The sequence below is a fragment of the Zeus faber genome, assembly GCF_960531495.2.
Source record: "Zeus faber genome assembly, chromosome: 1".
Lineage (NCBI taxonomy): Eukaryota > Metazoa > Chordata > Actinopteri > Zeiformes > Zeidae > Zeus > Zeus faber.
Window position 1 is genome coordinate 7,896,234 of NC_137193.1, and position 23,371 is coordinate 7,919,604.

Genomic DNA, 23,371 nt, shown 5'->3' on the forward strand with positions numbered 1-23,371 from the left:
ATATTTAAATATGAAACGATGAAATGTCAAAAAAAAAAAGAAAACAGTATCCTCGGCTTTAGAAATAGTGAAAACAGGAAGCCCAAACGGCCCCCGTCTGACGGGACGACTCTTCGGGGGGTTCGCCGCTCCCTGTATCGATTGGCTGGGAATCTGGTAAAAGCCACGACAAAGGATCCACCTCATCCCAGCGGAACGGAGCAGTGACCTCCAGTCAGATCAGCAGAGCTCCAAGCATATGTGGAGGGGCCGCCGCCTTTCGGGGGGCGGGGGGGGTCCAAACCGGGACTCCGATGGCCGTGCTCATTATCCAATTAGCCACGGCGCGGCAGATGGCCGCCCCGGTTCAAAAAAAAAAAGAGATGAAAAAAGGGACAGCTGGCTTTGAAGCTCTCCCTCTCTCTCTGTCTCTGTCTCTCTCTCTGTCTCTGTCTCTCTCTCTCTCTCTCTGTCTCTCTCTCTCTCTGTCTCTCTCTCTCCGTCCGCCTGCCAGTCACGTTCGCTCGCTCTCTCCCCTTCTCAGCGCCCGGCGACGTGGAGGAGCGGGGCCGCGCAGCGACAGCGCCACCTGGTGGAGGGGCCGCACAACAGGTGGCCGTGTCAGGATGTTCTCGTTGTTGTTGCTGTTGCTGTTGTTGTTGCTGTTGTTGCTGTTGCTGTTGTTGTTGTTGCTGTTGTTGTTGTTGTTGTTGTTGTTGTTGTTGTTGTTGCTGTTGCTGTTGATGTTGCTGTTGATGTTGCTGTTGTTGTTGTTGTTGCTGTTGTTGTTGTGTTGTTGTTGTTGTTGCTGTTGTTGTTGCTGTTGATGTTGCTGTTGATGTTGCTGTTGTTGTTGTTGTTGCTGTTGTTGTTGTTGTTGTGGTTGTTGTTGTTGCTGTTGCCGTTGTTGTTGCTGTTGCTGTTGCCGTTGCTGTTGTTGTTGTTGTTGTTGTTGTTGCTTTTGTTGTTGCTGTTGCCGTTGCTGTTGTCGTTGCCGTTGTTGTTGTCGTTGTCGTTGCCTTGTTGTCGTTGTTGATGTTGTTGTTGTTGTTGTGCGTCATTGATTGGGTTAATAATGGAGCCTTTGTTGCTGTTTATATTTACCTTTTTTCTTTTTTCTTCCGCAATACACCCAATAACATCCGTTTGTGAAAAATTTGGGTAAAAAATAATGGAGAATATCAGCAATACATATTTGATAAGCGTGTGTATGTGTGTGTGTGTGCGTGTGTGTGTGTGTGTGTGTGTGTGTGTGTGATAAGATGCCTGTGATAAGACGCAGCTTTATTGATCCTGCCCAGAGGGGAAGTTCCAGCGTTCAAAGAAAAGGAAAAAAAAAACTTTTGTGACGAATAAAGCGACTTGAGAATGGATCAGCATCTTGAATGAGGCGGTGACCGATGATAAGCACACAACGCACCCTGGTCAGACGAGATGGAGAACATCCCACGGGTTGTGTGGGATGCTGTAACTCACAAAATATATATAGTGAAATGTGAGAGGATGGAGGAAACGGTGTGATAGATTCAATGGAAGAATGAATGTAATATGAAATATAATATAGTAACAGCGGTACCTCCACTAACGACTGCATCTACTGACCACTCATCCAAGACACCAGCAGCCACAGACGCCAACATTTGTATCGACTTGCGACCGACTGCTCCTGGATACGAGCGTGGAAACTTGCAGTTGGCGGCGGCCAATCAACAGTCAGTCAGCAGTCAGTCAGCAGTCAGTCAGCAGTCAGTCAGCAGTCAGTCAGCAGTCAGTCAGCAGGCGACCTACATGGTGTGTGCACGTAGTACGTAGCTTATTGATATTATTTTCATATTTACTGTGTTTGTTCTGTGTATTTTGTTTATTTTCACCCTTCATGTTTCATAGTTCATATGGGAAAAATTGCTTGGACATACGACTGTTTTAACATACAACCGTTCTTATAGAACCAATGACAGTCGTAGGTCCAGGTACCACTGTACCATAATACAGAATATACGGTGAGCAACTAGAAACAGGTGGCCAGGTGGTGAGCACGGCGGGCACAAATCAAAATGTCTCATCAGCGCTGTGCACTGGGGTCTGAGTTTCTGAAGCCAAGGTCCACAAACACGAGAAAGAAGAAGATGAAGAAAAAAAAAACAACAACAACAACAACAACAACAACAACACCGACACCGACACTGACACCCACTCTCTGAGCCTCGCGAGCACCTCCAAATTGCACGCCGGCTCTCCGGGGGAGAAAATTCCATTCAAGATAAATAACGGACGGCAGCTGTTGCGTGGAAGATCAAAATTGCGAGGCTGCAGTAATTAATGTAAGTCTCCTGTTTCGGCCGGAACGACGTGCTCATCGGGACGAGCTCAGGTTTCACACTGAGAGTCAGAACACGTACGCAGGGACAACAGGTTCCACCGCCTTTTGAGATTGGGTTTGGTGATGAGCCGCTGAGTCAAAAAGGGACGATTTTGTGACATTTCGGGGGGATTTTTGTCGTTGGGTCGGTGCGACGCACAGTGAGCGAGCACCTCCTGGAGAGTTAGTCGCCCGGGCTCTGAGGTGCGAATGTCACGACCATGAGAGTCATTGAATTCTGTCAAAACTATTTATTTTGGTGGAATGCAGAGTGTCACTCAGCCACATTGAACATGAATAACTTGAATCCTTGAATCCTTGAATCAACGTGCCTGGATGTTTTTTCCACCTCGGACTCTCATTCAGCCCTCGGTGAGTATTATCAGGTTGTGAGTCGGGCTTTAACTCACTTTTAACAGACTCCTGACTCCTGAGTCGTTTTGGTCACAGCTCCACACGTCTGTGATGTTTGGTGATATTTGGGGTGTTTTTGATGATGGCCGTGCGCCGTCGGGTAACTTTGTGGTGTGTTGCCATGGCAGAACGCAGCTTGGGAAACGCTGCGAGACATATAGATCCACAGTACATTGGGAGCTTGCAGTACGTTGGCTGTCGTGTTCGTATGGATTCATGGATCAGTTTATTCATGTCGTTCATCACAGAGTCATCCTTTTAAAATGGTTGGATGTGCTTTCTATTTCAGATCTTTGGACGTCCACTGTGTGTTTAACAGGGATTATGATTGTCACAACTTTTACAGACATGGACAGAAAGATAGATAGATAGATAGAACCATGATGAACCATGGACAATGAACCATGAACCATGAGCCATGAACCATGGACCATGAACCATGAACCATGAACCATGAACCATGGACCATGAACCATGAACCATGAACCATGGACCATGAACCATGAACCATGAACCATGAACCATGAACCATGGACCATGAACCATGGACCAAGGACCATGAACCATGGACCATGAGCCATGAGCCATGAACCGTGAACCGTGGTCCATGGACCATGGACCATGAACCATGAACCATGAACCATGAACCATGAACCGTGGCCCATGAACCATGAACCGTGGACCATGAACCATGGACCTCGACCCATGACGATGCCTTTCGCCTGCTTCCTCCCTTCTTCTCTGCTCCACAACCAGGAAAGACTGTGGAGGCGCTGCAGATCCTTCACGAGGACATAAGCGTGCCGTTAGATTTCCCTGGATTGAAATGAACAAGCTGATGACTTTTGAAGACGGAGCCGGCTGCTCGGAGCGTCGCCGGGCAGACGTTGGCGTCCATCACAGTCCATTTGCGCCCCTTAGCCTCCCGCTCCCGCCGGGGCTACGCGGGGAAAAAAAATAATTCCACTTGATTTCTTACGGAGATGTATCACGGCGGGACGAGGCGCCCCGTAAAAAAATTAGAGTGCCATTTTCAGGGGCCCCAAGATGGAGCTCACCGTGGTAAACCCAATTTCGCTCCATTTCCATTTCGCTCCGTCTCTTTCAGACATTTACCCACTATTTTTTTTCCGCCTTTCATGCCTCAGCTGCGAGGGAAACGCGGCCGTCTTGCTTTCCCAGAGCAATCTCAAAGCCATCTAACACCGTCTTTACTTATTTATCGATGCTTGACAGAGCTGAAGTGTGAGCGGGCTGAGGATCATTCCATCCAAAGTAACTACTGGTAATACTCTGGCTATCCACCGGGCTCCAACAGATCCGGCGCTAAAAGGAACAACCAACGCCTTTCTAAATTGTGGGGGACACAACTAAAGGGAACGAATGGCGTTGATGAACAAAATGTTCCTCAAAAAGTATCATTGCCGGTCTCCAAAAGAAATCTCGTTACAAGATCAGGAAACACGTAAAATTGGTCAGTACTCCAGGCAGATGAGAAGCATTTTTTTGGCAGAATCATAACCCAGTGGTATTGTAGCCTTCGATTGGAGATTGCATCATTATTTTCACTTCATTCTACCACATTGTTTATATATATACTGTATATACAGTATATTGGATATATATATATATATATATATATGTATATTGGATATATACTGTATATACATATATATATATATATATATATATATATATATATATATATATGCGTTGCATGTTTCTTGTTTTTCATATGTATTATTATTATTATTATTATTATTATTATTTTTATTATGGGTCCTGCCCCGAAGAGCTATTGCTTTTGCTAATGAAAACCTGACGTCGGTAGTCTGTGAATGTCATGGATCCGCCACAGCACAGAGATTTATAAATTCTTGCGCTCAATTTGACGGAGTACACAGATCACGGGATGGATCTGCAGTCTACCAGGCCATTAGGAATCTGCGCTCATATAATATACCTGAGGAGAGAGCCGGGACGTCGGACTCCCCGTGGATCGTTGTCGGCTCCAGTCGGCCTGGACGCCGTCTGGACTTTCAGCTGAGTGCAATTTGCCCTTGTTTTTCATCTGATTGCAATTATCCATGTGTGGCAAAGCAAATAATTTCTGCATCCGTGCGCCAGCCGGAGCGCCCACACACACAGGTGTGTGTGGGTGTTTTTGTATACATGCCACTGAACGGTGCATTCATTAGATCTAAAACCTAAGGGCCTCTGCCCCTGCTCGCGACTCCAGCGGATAGATAACCTCCAACGGATCACCTGGTTTCAGCGGATCACCTGGTTTCAGGTGGTCTCACGCCCCTGGGATCCAGCTCAGTACTTCGAAAAGTTAGAACAATAAAGGGAACCGGACCATGCCCAGCGGTACCGCTGGGCCCACGAGCCCCGAACTGATCCCACGGATCCCAGGGGCCCAAAACTTTGCACGGATCCCGGGCCGGGAGACCCGGAACGCCACCTGCCCGAGTCTGGAGGGTCTAGACCCTGGGTCCAGGCCACAGCACCCGCCGCGAATTTGACTGTTGTTACTGTGTTTGTTAATAAAAAAAAAGGGGGCTCCAACGAGCCATTCGCTTCCCCTCCGTGGCGCTGACAACTTTCTAGAATGTCTGCCCTTTCAACTTCAATGGTGCCCTTTGTGCCTCCCGTAATGACCACCGGTAACAGGGAATCAGAGTTCTTGGGTCTTGGGTCCTGGTAAGCTTCTTTTCCTCCACTGACTGATATAATTAAGTTTGTCTCGTCTGATCTGAGGTCATATTCAGAAATAGCGCGTGGCTGCGCTCCATGGCTCTACCGCAATTATTCATGCCCCTGACGCCCTATTGTTCATGTTCGGGCGAAAATTCTCGACGTTTGAAGACTTAAACTATCTGGAACACCAACCTCCACATAACACAGACAAGTTTCATCCAAATCGATCCACATACGGAGCAGACATTAGTGAAAAACCAACCAAATCTAGATCGATATTTCAGAGACCAGCCAATGCATTTCATACCAAAATACGTCCGACAAACTAAAACTATCTGGAAGACATACTTCAGCATAACCTACTAACATGGCTGAGGTGTCGTTTAAACCGCTATGTCACAAGCGTAGTTTATTATTATTAATATTGCAATTGGTAACATTATTACACAACATTATTGATAATAACTTAATTATTATATATCTACTACTATATATACTATATATACTATCTACCTTTCTATCCATCTATCTATCTATCTATCTATCTATCTATCTATCTATCTATCTATCTATCTATCTATCTATCTATCTATCTATCTATCTATCTATCTATCTATCTATCCATCTATCTATCTATCTATCTATCTATCTATCTATCTATCGAATTTTATTTTAATTTAAAAACAAAAATGATCAAGGCGTCAGCTCTTAACAAAAAGATAAACGTCTGGCAGTTTAGTACAGATCCCATGTTTTCCATATTTTCTTTGGTGACATTGAAATGAATCCAGCTGGCGTGCAACAATAATCATAGAAGGAAAACATATTTAAAAGATGGTTTCATTTAAAATAAATGGTTGCAATGAAAAAAATAAAAAAATCTGCATTGATTTAAATTCAGTACTGTAATGAAAGTCTTCTCTAATCAGAACTATGTGAGAGCTGATCGTTCTAAAGAACACCTGGCAGCCTATCAAAATCATAAAGAGTCTTCCTTAGAGGCAGCTGTAAATTGCTTTGGCTCATACACAACAAAGTCATGGTTTAACCCTCCTTCAATTACAGTTCGATTACAACGAGGAACTGAAATCCAAAATGTTCTTCCAGATTGGATAACAGTCAAATGGCAACTGAACGAGAGATTAAAATGCACTTAAGCCATGATCAATAAGAGTCAGTTGATGAAGAATTAGAGTTAAATTGAGTTAAAAGAAATGGGTAGTTTTTAGCTGTGCATAATAATAATAATAATAATAATAATAATAATAATAATAATAATAATATTATTATTATTATTATTATTATTATTATTATTATTATTATTATTATTATTATTATTATTATTATTATTATTATATCCAACAAGCAGTTGTATAATATGCATTGTGCAAATGCATTGGTAGCCTTACAATTCAATTGAAACATGTACACATACACACCCACACACACACACACACACACACACACAAACACACACACACACACACACACACACATTCACTCTTCTTTCAGTATAATCGAATTAGGGTGGTGGTTGCTTTTTTTTTATTATGTATAAAGGGGACGTGGTAATATTTATTATAACCTCCCAGGCCCCCGGGGGCTCACCACCTCATATTTCACTTTAATGTATTTCGATCCACAGTCTTGCATCTTCTCACATTATTCCATGTCCTATAGTAGCCCAAAAAAAAAATACTTCAGAGAGGGAGCGAAACAACAATAGAAAAAAAATCAGGTGACTTCACATTCACAGCCGGTCTCACCTTGGGCCTTATCTTGGGGCTTCCGTATCACCACAGATTAAATTGCCTGAGTTAGGACTCCTGCCCGGCAGCAAAGCATAACGTTCCCCCCCGGGAAAGCACAGAGGGAGAGGGACGAGAGAGAGCGAAATGGCTTTCTTTTCCGCGACGGGTTTGTTTTCCAGTTGCAAGAGCGGCCCCAGGCCCCCTCGCGGGTCCCACGCCACAGGCTGGGTGGGCCCCACAGCACTGCTCTGCATCTACGGCTTCTCCTCCATGATGAGGCCCATCGAACCCTTCCTGACGGAGTTCCTTACGGGAGCCTACAAGAACCTCACCACCGGCCAGGTGCATTACCGAACCGAGCCACAATATAGTGATAATAATAGTATACCACCGACTGTCTGAGATGAAAGAAGCCTTTGATTTTTAGCTGCCTCTCCGCAGAGTTTGTAATGACAATTTATTTATAGCCCACAGCTAAGATCATCCGGCATTGTGCTGTGTTTATATATAGTGTATCCTTTCTTGTGAGGATTTAACTTTAAAGACTAGCCTAATGATCAAAAAAGCTATTCCATTCCGCCATCTAAGCGTGATTCATTTCAGATGCCTTTGAAATCAGGTCATGATCGCAGATATTACTCCTTTGGGCGTGTGAAATAGCAACTTTTACGTGTCCTAGTTATATATTTGGATGTCCTAGGTTACCTTGGTTAGGTGCACCACTTTAACTTTTCTCTCAATGTACACATTTTTACTCCTTTATTGCTGAATGTATGAATGTGAGAACAGTTAATCCAATTTGATCAAAACTATAAACCAATATTTAATATTCCGTGAAGCTGAGCATCTTCCCTTCATTTCCACCTCTAGATTAAAAACACGGAAATGCATCTCCTCTTGAAGTTATACACAATGTGAATAGCAAAGTCACAGGACTGTAGTTGTGCTTCAATCCTTTGCTTGCCTGGAATTTACAGAATTGAAACCTGAGTGTGGTTCAGCATGGATTGTGAGCCTCCGAAGGAGGAGAGGTTTACGCTGCTGACTGTAGAAAGATGTTAGAATGTGGAACATTCCAGAAACCTGGAGTGGGGGAACATCAAGAGGAAACAGTGTTTGTACCACGGGGTTCACTTGGTCTTTAAAATTGGCCTCATCGTCCTTGGCTGCTCACACCCATGGCCATGCACTGCAATTATTTGGCTCACAGACTACAAAGAGACGGCTTCCCGTAACATTACAGCTCTCCTGGCAGCATTGCGCATCGAAGGCATCCTTTGACTTCTTCAATGAACACCCTAGGCTATAACCCAGGCTCTTCTTTCTGTCCATTGGAGATTTTGTGTCGAACAAAGTGGATATTATATGTGGAGTGCCCCAAGGTTCCATTCTGGGCCCATTATTGTTTAACCTCTACATGCTCCCACTTGCACATATTATTAAGAAACACAAAATAAATTATCCTAATTATGCAGATGATTTACAACTGTACATATCCCTATCTCCTGATGACCTACTCCCCATACACTCCCTCATTCAGTAAATGAATGATATTAATGTATGGATGTCACAGAGCTTTTTACAAATGAACAAAGATAAAACAGAAATACTCATCTTTGGTGCAAAGGCTCAAAGACAGAAAATTGCAGCTCATCTCAGTTCTCTGTACATGGAGAGCAAGAATGAAGCAAAAAAATCTGGGTGTAATCACAGACGGTGATCTAAATTTTAAGAGCCATATCAATCACATCACAAAATCAGCCTTCTACCATCTAAAAATACATTTCAAAATTAAGAGGCTTCCTGTCAAAAGCAGTCTCTGAAAAATTCATCCATGCATTCATAACAAGTAGATTGGACCACTTAGTGGCCTTTTCACAGCCTCCCGAAATCAGCTGTACAGCGGCTACAGTTAATCCAAAATGTGGCTGCACGCGTTCTCACTGGGACAAAGAAGGTTGAACACATCACACCTGTTCTTAGATCTCTACATTGGCTCCCTGTCAAAACTAGGATTGATTCTGCTACTTGTAAATAAAGCTATAAATGGCCTTGCACCTCAGTATATAAAATAAATGCTTATTATACACGAACCAGCAAGAACTCTCAGGTCCACAGGCAGTGGTCTTCTAACTATCCCTTGAAAAGCAGGGGAGGCTGCCTTCTGTATCTATGCCCCAAGTAAATGGAACACTCTGCCGAGGGACCTGAGAGAGGCCCCCACACTGACACTCTTAAAAGCAGGTTAAAAACCTTGCTGTTCACTAGTCTATGACTGACTTCTGTGTGTGTGTGTGTGTGTGTGTGTGTGTGTGTGTGTGTGTGTGTGTGTGTGTGTGTGTGTGTGTGTGTGTGTGTGTGTGTGTGTGTTCTCTATGTTGTGAGATTTGTGTGTGTGCTCTGTACGCTGTGGGATCTGTTTTTTTCCGCCCTGACTGTTCTTATGATTGCACAGACATTTTCAGCTGTCGTTTATATTGTTGTTTCTGTTGTGTGCGACTGTTTCTGCTGCTTCTGTTGTTGCTGTTGTTTCTGTTGTTGCTGCTGTTTCTGTTGTTGTTGCCGTTGATGCTGTGGTTGCAGTTGCTGCTGTTTCTGCTGTTGTTGTTGCTTTGTTGTTGTTGTTGCTGCTGTTGTTGTTTCTGTTGCTGCTGCTGTTGTTGCTGCTGTTGTTGTTGTTTCTGTTGTGAGATTACAGTGATAGGATCATAAATAGGGTATCTTTTTCAGAGAGAGCGAGAGAGAGAGAGAGTCAAAAGGATCTCCCTCCCGAGGTTTCAATTAAAACTTGACCCGTATGTGGTGGACCAAGGGACAGGGCCAAGCCGCCGCGGCAGACAGGTGGTGCAGGCTCGCATCCCGGTGCCACTCAGCTGCTGGGGATCAGCAGACGTTAATTAAAGCCCCTCAACTGGATTGAGATGGTGCACACTGTTGACTCAGTACAGACGAGGAGATTTCCGGTTCCGGTGAGAGCTACCACTTCCGGTTCCGGTGATGTCTTTGTGTGTGTGTTACTTCGTTGAATCGTTTCCCAACTTAACCTGATTTTGGATTTCGAATTTCGGATTCTTCACACTGTGATATCCTTACTATTTCCATGCTTTGACCCTCGCCTGAACTGTTATTCTGATTTTGGAATGTGAACTTTGGCTTGGCTAGCACTCAGCTAGCGCTAATTGTTGCTGCTCTTGTGCTGCTGTTGTTGCTGCTGCTGTTATTGTTATTTCTGTTGTTGTTTCAGTTGTTACTGCTGTTGTTTTTGCTGCTGTTTCTGTTGTTTCTGTTGTTGCTGCTGTAGTTGTTTCTCCTGTGTATGTTGTTTCTGTTGTTGCATCTGTTGTTGCAGCTGTTTCTGATGTTTCTGTTGCTGTTATTTCTGTTGTTGCTGCAATTTCTGTTGTTTCTGTGGCTGCTGCTGCTGTTGTTGCTGCAATTTCTGTTGTTTCTGTGGCTGCTGCTGCTGTTGTTGCTGCTGTTGTTGTTTTCTGTTGTTGCTGCTGCTGTTGCGGTTGTTGCTACAATGGTTGTAGTTGCTTTTGTTGTTGTTTTTGTTGTTGTCTTTGTTGTAGTTGCTACTGCTTTTGTTGTTGCTGTTGTTTCAGGGGCATTCTTTTGAAATGACCAGCTGACAACACTGTTCTTTCTTTGATTGCATTTCTTTTCAAAGCGCATTGTATTGCCCTGTTATGAAATGCGCTTTATAAATACATTTTCACTTGATTTGACTTGACTTCAGACCGTATAATCTTTATTTTTCATTGCTCAGTGGTCCAGATTTTGTGCAGCTTACACCAGATTATGAATCTGCGCATGCCTTGGAACACAAGTTGTTTCCCAATGGCAGCCCAGCCATAAATTGCTGGTTTGTGAAGCTGACAGCTTGTTGTTTTTGTTGAGTGTGGGTCACAGAGGTGCTCATTCAATTCAGTGGTTGTTTATGAGTCTGTACTTTTGTGACATTACCCACCATCCTGTTAAATGTCCATCTATGTCCCCATCCCTGTCGACAAGCTTCAATTTGGGACTTTGGCTCACTGCCGATGCAATGCTACATGTGCTACATTTAAAATGGTTCAAAATTACATGCATGCAAATTGTAAAAAGGTAATCCATAAGATATTTTATTTAAAAAAAGTATTTCATACTATTTTTAGCTGGCACTTTGTGAGTAACAGCCATTCAATACATTTGCATTATGCATGTGCTCATCTATATGCTGTTCGAAATTGTTGGTGGTGGGGTTCGCCTTTCCTGGCAACAATATGAAGATGTGTTACATGCAAATAACAAGTAAGTGTCTACCTGTTCAGATCACGCGGCAGGTGTATCCTGTGTGGACTTACTCCAGTGTCATCCTCCTCATACCGGTCTTCCTGGTGACGGACCTAGTCAGGTACAAGCCCGTCATCGTCCTGCAGGCACTGGTCAACTTCCTGGCGTTCCTTCTGATCCTGGTCTGCCGAGGCGTCAAGTGCATGCAGTTTGCCTTCTTCATCTACGGCGTGTCCTCAGCGGCCGACGTGGCCTACTTCTCCTACATCTACAGCCTGGTAGAGCCTGGCCGCTACCAGAAGGTGACCAGTTATGTCAGGGCGGCAGTGCTGGTGGGCTACGCGACGGGCGCCCTGCTGGGCCAGCTGCTGGTGTCCATCGCCGGCGTGGCCCTGTACTACCTAGATGTCGTGTCTCTTGTCTCTCTTGGTGTGGCGCTGCTGACCTCCCTGCTCCTCCCCATGCCAAGGAAAGGCCTATTCCAGAGGGAGACGTCTCACTCTCGATCCAACTCGGGGAGTCAGGACCTTTCCATGCTCCAGGCTGCAGCCCGCTATGTCATGGGGACTGTTAGGAGGCTGGTGTTGGACTGTAAGGAATGCTATTCTTCAATCGCCCTGTTGTTCTTCTGCGTGTGGTCCGCCACGGGAAGGTGTGGTTTCTACCAGGTGGTCAACTACGTCCAGGTGCTGTGGGTCTCCACGCAGCCCCAGCAGAACTTCACTGCTTACAATGGAGCTGTGGACGCTTTCACCACACTGTCAGGTATGATCTGCTTTTTCACTTCGTAGCCTCTTTTTTACCATTGCATTGATGGAGTGATTGTGTAAACATATTATGTGAAATATGTGTATATGTGAAATATGCATGTACTGTGCACATCTGAGATATATATATATATATATATATATATATTTATATATGTATATGTATGTATATATATATACATATATATATTTGACCCAGAATAACCAATAATTCCAATAATTGCTGTGTATCAGGTGATCTGCACCTAAACTCACGCACAACATAACACATAACAAGGTCAACAGAATTGATCAGTAACATATAGAATATAATATGGAATATCTTTTTACATTCTTAGCTACAGCAGTTAAAGTCCATACATTATGCGTGTGTGTGTGTGTGTGTGTGTGTGTGTGTGTGTGTGTGTGCCTGAGGCAGAGAGACAGAGAGAGAGCGCAACAACAATGAGACAAAGTGAGAGAATACTCCCATCATACATCATTGTCTGGAGCAAATATAACAAAACGAGCAACTAAAATTTTGTGGATCCAAGGTCACAATTGCGGCTTTTTCATTTGTAAATCGTCATTTACAAATGAAACCAGTGATTGTCCAGTTAGTATTCATCGCGTTTCGGTTTTTCTTATTTTAACATAATAAATGGATTGTGTGGGCGGGGTTATTGTTCAGGCGACATTTGAGAAATGCATCCCAGAACATTTAACGACCCTGCACGATTCACACACTCTCGGTTATTTCGTAGCCTAATTTATATTCTATGAACATCATCTGTTTCATGTTAGACATTGTGATAACATTATTCTGGGTTTACACCAGGGCGCATGCATCTATTTGTGTTACTGAGTCTGCAGTCGCCATTCAATACAACTGTTTGGGAAGGTAAACCACAGCTTTATTTTGCGTACCTCCAGGATGGATCAACGTACCCCCGGTGGTACACGTACCTCACTTTGACAGTAGTGCACATAGGACATAAGACATAAAATACAGTAAGAACTCCAGCTTTCACACTCTTGATCATATCTGGGAATCTAAAGGGGCACTGTGGGCAATGGAACCCTATCCTCTCTAATTTGATATGCACCGTACGTCCTCCTTCCAGTAATAATAATAATAATAATAATAATAATAATAATAATAATTTAAAAAAACATTTGCTACTGTAATGTTGGACGCCCTCTTCACTACACAATATCAGCCACATAAATTAGACCTATTAATTGCCTTCTCTCAGCCCCAGATGGGAAGAACAGCTGCCCCCATCCAGCCAGCGCACTTTTATTGATTATGGCGTACATACGTTCCTGTATTCCCACAGCGACCAGAGGCAATTACTCTTTGTACATCACATCCAGCTGCATGTCTTTCACTCGTAAAACGCATCCTCCCGACGCTTCAGGGCGCCGCGTACACAACCGTTTCCCCGAAGGGCTTTCCACGTCGGCCTCCACGACCCCGAGGGATCGGAGTGAGAGATATGAATATGCATAACCAGGTTGATAAAATATCGGGACAAAAAGGCGGGCGCATAATTTGCTATTTTCAAATGTACGTTGGTCGGAGATATAAATAAGATAATGTCCCAGGGAGTCGGGAACGCTGCTCATTAGCGGTTACAACGCAGCCCAGCGTGGGCTCAGCGAAACTTTTCAGTCGCCGTACACCTCGCCCCATTTATTCGACTGTTTGTGGATCCCGACTTATTCACACATGAAACATAACGGATGTTGTAAACGGCTTCAAAGGCCGCGCAACGCTTTGTATTCGTGGCCTCAAACAAAGAAAAACGCATCACATCACATCACTCCTCAATGACGTTCACTCCGTTGTTTGGCTTTCGATGATTTCCCAGATGGAAATGTCACGACGCAGGATAAACAGCGTTAGGATGCCGTTCAACTTTTAAACAACCCCTAATGAATTGGAGCAGCAACGTTTGATTGCACACACACACACACACACACACACACACTCTCTCTCTCTCTCTCTCTCTCTCTCTCTCTCTCTCTCTCTCTTTCCCTCTCTCTCTCTCTCTCGAATCTTCCGGGCCCGCGAAGTTGAGGTATTTCCCGTGTGGAAGTGACCAAAGCTTCTGTGTTGTTCCGAACGGGCGAAGAGGAAATACTTTTAAGAAGGTTTTTTAAGGGCAACGATTAAAGCCGGCGACCGTCAGCGTCGCCACCGGATGAGGAGCATTATGGGATTATGTGAAGAGACACTCGTCTCTATGCCGTATTAGAGACGCCCATAGTTACCTCATTAAAAACAGCTTTTATTTACAGAGGAACTGTGGCCGCCCATCGAGTGTGATTCCCTACACTTACAGAGGACCCAAACAGAGATAATCCCCAAATAATAGATTTAGTGTTACCCCGGCAGTTTCAGATTCATTACCCTCCTGCAGGTCTCCAGTATCGATGCGATGCAAAGTCAATCTGCAAACAGAAGCTGCTGTTTTGGCGCCATCTGGTGGCAAAAATGAAATGGTGTCTGAATAGGTGTCGAGAATAAATGGACGACCTCGAATGACTTTGCTGCAAGGAATCAGAATAATAGTTGTGTTGTTCATATATATATGTACATATTTTTTTTATAATTCCTGAAATTAACATAAGATAAAATAACACTTGATCCCCGGGTGGAAATGCAGGTGTTATAGTACAAAGTTGATGGAACAGTCAATTGTGCATAGTGGTATGTTGAAATATGCCCTAGTATGGTATAATACGGTTATACATATATATATAAAATATATATAGTAACATATAGAATATCTGTGGTATGGTAAGATTACAGATAGCAGCAGTAGTGATGATAATCATAATGGCCTTATAATAATAATAATTGTAATACTAATAATAACAACAATAATAATGGCAGTAGTACCAATGGATAATAATAATAATAATAATAATAATAATAATAATAATAATAATAATAATAATAATAATTATAATAATAGGAGTGGGGGGGGCGTTAATGACAGAGCGGTGACTTTGGTTCTCTACCTTGAGCCTTGTAACTCTTTATTTTTTGAAGGTAAATATGTTATTTCCCTTTTTCCCGAAAGGAGCGGCAGCTTCCTTGGTGGTGGGACACGTCTCCGTGGAGTGGTCCTCGTGGGGGGAGCTTGTCCTCGGGGGCTTCACGTTCCTGATGGCGGGGGCCCTCTTCCTGATGGCCCTGACTGATGACATCTGGCTCTCGTACGCCTGCTTTGCTGTATTTAAAGCCCTCTACATGCAGCTCACCACCATATGCACGTACGAAAATGATGACCTCGCTGTCTGTACAAGAATATACTGTAGCGGTGGCAAAAGAGTGTTAGTTGAAAAAAAGTTCACAGGCTTGTCAACTTAACTCTAGAACTTGAACCCGGAAACAAGAGACTCACTTTTGCCGACTTTACAGCGAATCCGAAAACGCTTCCAACAGTTGATCCTACCCACAATGCCCGTCGCCCGTGGGGTTACATGCTTCTTGGTTTTGTGTGGTTTCCCGTTGGAGACACCACAACACGAATTCTTCCTGCAGCTTTCTTTTCTGTTTTTCCATTTTCAACTTTCATTTAAATGGAATGAAAGGGCGCTTAAGAATGCCCTTCATGTTCCAAAAAGTTATTCATATCTTAATAACTATTAATATTATTTTCTTTATTATTATTATTATTATACCACAATATAATACCTATTATACTAATAATATTATATTATGACCTCTCCAGTCTCTCCTCAATCTGCCCCCTAATCTCACCACAGATCACAATGTCATCTGCCAACATCATAGTCCACAGAGACTCCTGCCTCATCTCGTCCGTCAACCTCCGTCAGCACCGCAAACAAGAGAAGGTCTCAGGGCCGAAGCTTGAGGTGATCCCACCTGCACCTTGAACACCTTCCTGGCATGAAACCATTACGCTGCTCATTGAACATCACCGCTACTCTTTACTCATTACTACAGCTGTGCACATCGCTCTCATTCTTGAAAATCAGTACAAGTACACTTGTCCTCCATTCCTCAGAAACACTCTTGCTTTCCAAGATTGTGTTAAACAATCTGGTTCACAACTCCGCTGCCATCTCTCCTAAACATCCACATGCCTCCACAGGTTTGTCTTCTGGACCAACCACCTTTCTCCTCTTAAACGTCGCTTAACGTTTTCAGCAATTTGTGCTTTGGTAGTTCTTCTGTGGGATCGAACCAGACGGGCTGGACCTCACTCCCCACGTACATCAATGAGCCTTGGGCGTCCATCACCCTGTCACCAGTTCACCGTTTGTCCTTCCTTGGAGCACTTTTGGTATGAACTAACCACTGCATATCGGGAACACCCCACAAGACCTGTCATTCTGAAGAGAGTCTGATTTGTCTGAAGATTAAGATTAAATTTAAGATTTAATTGTTCATAATAAATAAATTGAATGAAATATTTTTAATTTGTGATTGATGTGATTTTAGACCTGGCAGATCACAGCATTGCATCATTTGAGTGGAGACTGCGGCCGAGTTCGTCGCCTGTGATGTGTCTGCTGAGAACAGCCTCATGGAGCAATTCTTGACATTTCTTCATTGTATTAAGAAACAAAATTTCATCAAAGCAAGTAATTTGGCATTTCTAAAATCATTTCATTAAGCTGAGACGGGTCCAATATTGTGTTGGTGCAGGCCACCGGGCCGTGAGAAGGCAGGCGGGACTCTTTTCACAAGCCATCTCATGAGGGCATATCTGTGCCAAAATCTGCGAGCGCAAACGAGATCCAGGCGGGGACGTAGGACGCAGAGCCCTGCGGCTCAGACGGCCGTGCACGCGCATTCTTTTCGCGAGCGCCCTCGCGGCATTGGCGTGCGCAACATCCCTGCTCGCGTAAACAATATTGTAGCGGTGGGAACAATGGACAGGTGAGGGAAGATGCATTTTCCTCAGAGTAGATTAATTATATTATAATTGTTATTTGGAATGTTTGTTTATATTATAATTAACTGTGCTTCCCTTACCGCGTCACGCATGGCGTTCATAGTCTCGCCTATTTAAACTATATACGTATATATACAGTATATATATATATACATCGTCTACATAGCGTCTACATAACTTGTGGAACTTGCAGTTTAAATTAGGTTTCAATAAGGCCATAATTAGCAGTTGCTTGCATCGGTCCTTTTTGAACGCATCCAGGAAACCTCGATTTTGTGTGGAAGTCAGCAGAGCATAACCTCGGTTCTGCCGTTGTTTGTCAAATTCGGTGTAAAGCTGGGTTTAAGCGTGGCTGTACTAACTAAGACTTACAGTATAAATACATTTTAAAAAGCTCCTCTTCTTCTTTCTGCTTTGAAAGCAATTCCTCGTTAGTTTTCAGATCGCCAAGAAGCTGAGAATGGAGCGCTTGGCCTTGGTGTTTGGAGTCAACAGCTTTGTGGGCATGGCCCTGCAGAGCGTCCTCACCGCTGTCGTCATCAACACCAGATCTCTGCGGCTCACCATCACAACACAGGTACAAATAAATATAGACAATGGGCCTGTTTCATAAATTACTTTAAACGACAGGTTCACTATTTTTTTAACCCTCATCAAGGCTTCTATTTAAAGACTTAAACGTCGCCACAGTGGATTGCTCAAACTGGACTGATCAATGAGCAGTGAGCGCAGGGATCCAGTGAGAGACAAGAGGCGCTTCAAACGGAGGTCATCCTTTTCAAAATAGTGAAACGCTTTCTTCCTCTTCAGTTCTTCGTCTACGCTTCCTACTTCGGAGCCCTCGCCCTGCTGTTCACGGCGAGGGGCGTCTACACGGCCGTCAGCGCCAGGCGCTCCCCTGCGAACGCCCGGGCCGAGAGACACTCCCACCTGCCGGAGGTCCGAGGATAGCTTTCATCCCGACGTGATCGTCCTGATCACTGCGGCCGTCGCCCTGGAGGGATTCCCCTCGTTCTGATTGCAGGAAAATATGAAAGTATTCCAGCTGTGAATTTACTGGGCCAAATAATTTGGAGGAGGTCCCCTCAGCTCTGAGCTCTGCAGGGGCAGCGCAGCATCGAGTGAGTGCAATGGCTGCCTTGACACACTCGAGGGCGCCACCCACACAACATAGAACGCTGCCACGGTGCGCTACTGTCCACTGATGTCATGTTTTGTCACTCAAATTTGCAACATTTTCCAAAGTTCTCACGAAAAATGGAAAAATCAGCGTTTCATATTTCACTTGGTAAGAATTGTGACTGATTTGTTTTGTCATGCACCATCTTATAACATCAAAATGTTTCAAAACAGGTTGTCTGCTTCATTTTGTGCAGCCCTTTTCCAACTTCACATTTGCTGGGTGAAATGGTTTTCAGTCTGATCTACACACAATAGTTCCATCAATGAATTCGATTAAAAAATATATGTTATGTAGGAGATAAAAGTAAAAAAATAATAAAAATAATTATTAAATTTAAATATTGTTCAACACAAATTACAATTGGCACACAGAGGAAGAATCAATTCTTCATGGTTGTTTACTTTCAAACCTGTGAGCCTACATTTATTAATCATTATTATTATTATTATTATTATTATTATTAATAACAGTCTAATGACTGTTGCCAGGCAACAGTTCCATCAGTTTAGATTTTTTTTTTATTCAAAAAAGGGTGAGAAAAACATGTATAGGCCCATTCCTACAAGACACAGTGTGTGTGTGTGTGTGTGTGTGTGTGTGTGTGTGTGTGTGTGTGTGTGTGTGTGTGTGTGTGTGTGTGTGTGTGTGTGTGTGCTACTCATCGCGATGCGCCTGCATTAATATTAGAGCAGCATGTGGCGTAGTGTTTGCACCTCCCACTCAAAGTTTTGCCTTTGCACTTCAGAAGAATTTGGTCTGTTGCTGGGGGAGCTCCAGTGCGAGTCGGCAGGGAAGCAGGAAACAATCACACAATATAAATATGAATCTGACATCTGAATGTTCATGAGCCTTACACTGTAGCGATGAAAGACCCCTGGACGATTCATTTTGTAGTGAACCATTCAGAGCATCTTCAAAACGGCAGGTCTTGTGGGGTGTTCCCAGCATGCAGTGGTCAGTACCTACCAAGTGGTCCAAGAAGGACGACGGTGACAGGGTCACGGGCGCCCATGGGCTCATTGATGCACGTGGGGAGTGAAGTCTAACCCGTCTGGTCTGATCCTACAGAAGAGCTACTGTCGCACAAATTTCGGAAAGAGTTAATGCTGCTGTGATAGAAAGGTGTCAGAACACACAGTGCATCACAGCTCGCTGCGTATGGGGCTGTGTAGCTGCAGACCAGTCAGAGTGTCCATGTTGATCCCTGTCCACCCCTGAAAGCTCCTACAATGGACACCTGAGGGTCAGAAGTGGACCATGGAGCAATGGATGAAGGTGGCCTGGTCTGATGATGAATGTTTTCTTCTACGTAATGTGGATGGGCGGGGTTAGGGTCCGATCCAATGGAGCATCTGTGGGATGTGCTGGAACAATAAGCCCGATCCATGGGGGCCCCACCTCACAACTCCCAGGGCTTAAAGGATCTGCTGCTAACGTCTTGGTGCCAGATACCACAGGACACCTTCAGAGGTCTTGTGGAGTCAATGCCTCAACCGGTCACAGCTGCTTTGGTGGCAAGAGGGGCGAGCTTCACAATATTAGTGGTTTAAAGTGGTGGTTTTAATATTGTGGCTGATCAGTGTACATTACACAGATAGATGGCGCCGTGTGTACTATTCTCAAATAAAATGGTGGAGCTGTTTACTTCACAAAATAAATTACCTCTCGAAAAAACTAGTCTTCCGATAGTTTAAGGGACGTTTACATTTTTTCTAAATTGCCTAATCATGAACAATTACGCAACGGTCTGGACATCCATTTTCCAAGGATCAGCGCCACTTAGAGTGTATCTTCCCTTCTATTGGCTGTCACCCGGCGCTCAGTGCTGCCCTTTCGCATTAAGTTGAAACCTGCTCAACTTTCCTTGTCGCCGTGAAGCTGTCAGCTCGTCGCCGGCATAAATCTGTGGGCAAGCAGGAAAGCACATTTTGTCAACTGGGCGAGTACACATGAGCCTCTAGCTCCTGAAGAGTACATATTCAGGGAAATATTTGAGTTTGGGGCTTTACACGGCAAACTGCCTTCTTGGGAAAAAAGGAGTAAAGCAGTTTGCTGGTGCAAAATCCCCCGGGGTCTTAGAGCCCCCCTGCGGCGCTCAGCATGGGCTTGCTTGTTATAGCAGGCTGACGTACAGACGCGCTGAAGGACAACTGGCCCTGCCAAGGTGGCAGATGGACATTTCATCGATGTCAACCCACTAACCTCGGCCCAATTCAAGAATGGGGGAGGAAGGGGGGTAGGGGTGACGATCGGAGATTTATGCAAAGTTATGTCTGACCCATAATTCCCAACGAGGGGTAATAAGCGGTTTAGTATTAAGAGCACGGAGACGGTATCTTATTGTAGCTCAAATGATTTGGCATGTATGAGCGCATATTAGAGTTGTGGAGTGTGGGCCTTTGACGCTGTATCTTTTCCCTAAATTATGGAAACGGTAGAAGATATTTGAGCAAAGCTTTCTGACACGCGATGCACAAAGTACAGTTGATCTATTGCAAAAAATCTGTGTCGATGTGGATTCATTTTGAAAGAATGATCATAGCATCCGTGTTGTTTGAAAGTTCTGGAGTAAATTCAATTGGGAAAGGCCGTTTTTTATAGCAGTTAAGTTATAGTTTACAATACGGCTGCAATCCTACTTGGAGTGTTGTCGTATAGACCAATGTGTAGATGGATGATCCACCATTCTTCAAGGAGAACAGTCTCTCGCCAATTCTTTGAGGGATGAAGGAGGTGAACATCTACATTGCACTCTTTACCTATTTCCTTTTTCGATTCTATTTTATTTTATTTTATTTTATTCTATAGTATTCGACTTACTGCATTACGTTGTAGGAATCAGTTGGTTGGTCAAGTAGAAATTCTTAGGTAGCTACTGTGTTCAGTCTAGGACATATTGTGCGTAATCACCGGTTGCGTTGCATTGACATTTCACTGCATATATGTATGAAAGTATGTATATGTATGTGACAAATAAACCTCTTGAATATTGAATCTTGCACCAGAACTTCCCGTAAAGGTTCTGTGATCTTCAGATCAGGCAATTGTGGAAGCCATGGTAGGAGGGTGACTAAATTCATGTGTCGATGAAAGATGAATACATTAAACCACTATATTGACTTTGTGCGAAGGAGTTTGCCCATGTTTGGCGTGAGCCATACCAAAGATCAAAGTGAAATGTACACAATGAAAGAGGATCTGGAGGTTTTATTATTTTGTAAAAAGTTAATATTAATACTGTGGTGTGGGGATGTCACACCTGACCTGGATCTAGGTGATCGGGATCAGAGTGGCTGCATACCTGTTGCTCGTTGGTTGGTCAAACAAGCAGCAGGTAAAACCCCCATCCCCACACTCACTCAAGAGAGATGAGCCCTTGTCCCGACACATCTCCATCTGCTCCTGGGCTTATTCCAACTGGCCTTCTCTCTACAATAAACTTGTGTATACAACCCCGTCGTCTGTGTCTCTGTGCCCGAGGTCCCTGAACACGTGGCTTGGGTGGCGCATGGTCTGCGAAACTGCCCCAAATACAATGAAATAATGCATGTTTGAAATCTATTTTTTCCCCCACACCCAGCAAGTGCAATCCTACATTGTGCACACAAAAAAAACCCCACAAAATACATGTTGAGTCTCTTTTATTCGAAACATTTTTTTTTTGCTTTTAAGCACTTTAAAGGCCAGGGTCATCGGTTTCCCTCTCAGCCAGCTGTTTTTCCTCGCAGCTTGAAAAGGAAACGTGTCCCTCCTCGCTGTCAGATTCAATTTTTTTCAGTACTAATATCATCCCCTCTGCTTTTTCCGGAGGGAGATGATAAAAGAGCGGCTGCATCAGCGGCAGTGACTCATTTATTCATTTCCATCGTCACATGACACCATATTTGACACTTTTTTTCAGTTGATTTCATCGCTCACCTCTGCCACAACAGAGTTCTGTAAGCTTGAGGCTTAACGTTGAGCTTCCGTCCAGTTGTATTTGTAAATGATGTCAATCATTTTTGTTATAAGCCTTGCAGACAGTGTAATCGGTCCTCCATTTGGGTTTATAAATACCGACATAAGTAGACTTTTTATAATATTTTATCATAGGTAACATACTCGGTCCATCATCTGGTGTTCTGTCTTGACTGATTATTCTCATTATATCTTCTTAATATATATGTGCTCTTGTGATTTCTACTGCAAATATCAAGCTTAATTTACAATTTGTCTGGTAACCTACAGCAATAATAGCAGTATTACTAGTAGTCGTTTTTCTAAAATTCATCCACAGTTTAACGTTGGGTTTTTTGTGTGTAGGTTTTTTTAAATAACATTATATTTATTTTTGTTGTCAAGCGCCCAAATCTAACTGAAGCCACACAAAACAGGTGTGCCACGGAACATTTTAAAATGACACAAAAAAATTCTATATCTAAATGAACAAATAAAAGATCTATATTGCGAGGCAATACATCCTGTTCACCAACTCCAGCCAGAAAGAGGACATCAGAACAAGATTCACGATGAAATTTAGAACTATTCATGGTGATGGAAGGTTCCGCTGTTTTTTAAAATTCGGTTCTTGACGAGTCAATCAGTAAAAAGAGTCGATTTTCCTTGTTTTTTTTTTGTTGATTTGATTTAGTTGGTGTTACGCACGGTGAATGAGCGTCAGACGGCCGTTGGCTAGAATTACCACAAGAATCTTTAAGAAGATCTCAATAATCTGGGTCCCGACTCCTGAGTCTTGTCAAGTATTGTATTTTTTACGAACAAATCGTTGGTATTTTGCTGCTGCCCCCTCGTGGTTCGATCCACTGGTAAGTTAGAATAAGGGAGGTTCGGTTTTGTCCTGTCAGTAAGGGACACAAAAATGTGGTCGTATCTGTTGTTATCTTAATTCTGTTCGGGGTCGCGAGAGACCGGACCTGCTTTGTTTTGGAGGATTCCTCTTTCCCGAGGAGGAAGGCTCGGCCAGGAAATTTTGAGCGTCAAACACTTCCTTTCCTGCATTCTTGTGAGTTTTTATTCACCCATTTTGT

General features: G+C 43.6%; 1 protein-coding gene across 1 annotated transcript; it reads left to right on the forward strand.

Annotated features, from left to right (window-relative positions):
* Nucleotides 1-5,112: 5,112 nt before the first annotated feature.
* Nucleotides 5,113-18,112, forward strand: LOC307232370 (thiamine transporter 2-like; the record flags this gene model as incomplete). The annotated part of the gene is made up of 6 exons (XM_080003359.1): nucleotides 5,113-5,246; nucleotides 7,383-7,545; nucleotides 11,517-12,243; nucleotides 15,317-15,509; nucleotides 17,597-17,738; nucleotides 17,972-18,112. 6 exons carry the CDS (start codon nucleotides 5,113-5,115, stop codon nucleotides 18,110-18,112), a joined length of 1,500 nt encoding a protein of 499 aa, XP_079859485.1.
* Between the last annotated feature and the right edge of the window lie 5,259 nt (nucleotides 18,113-23,371).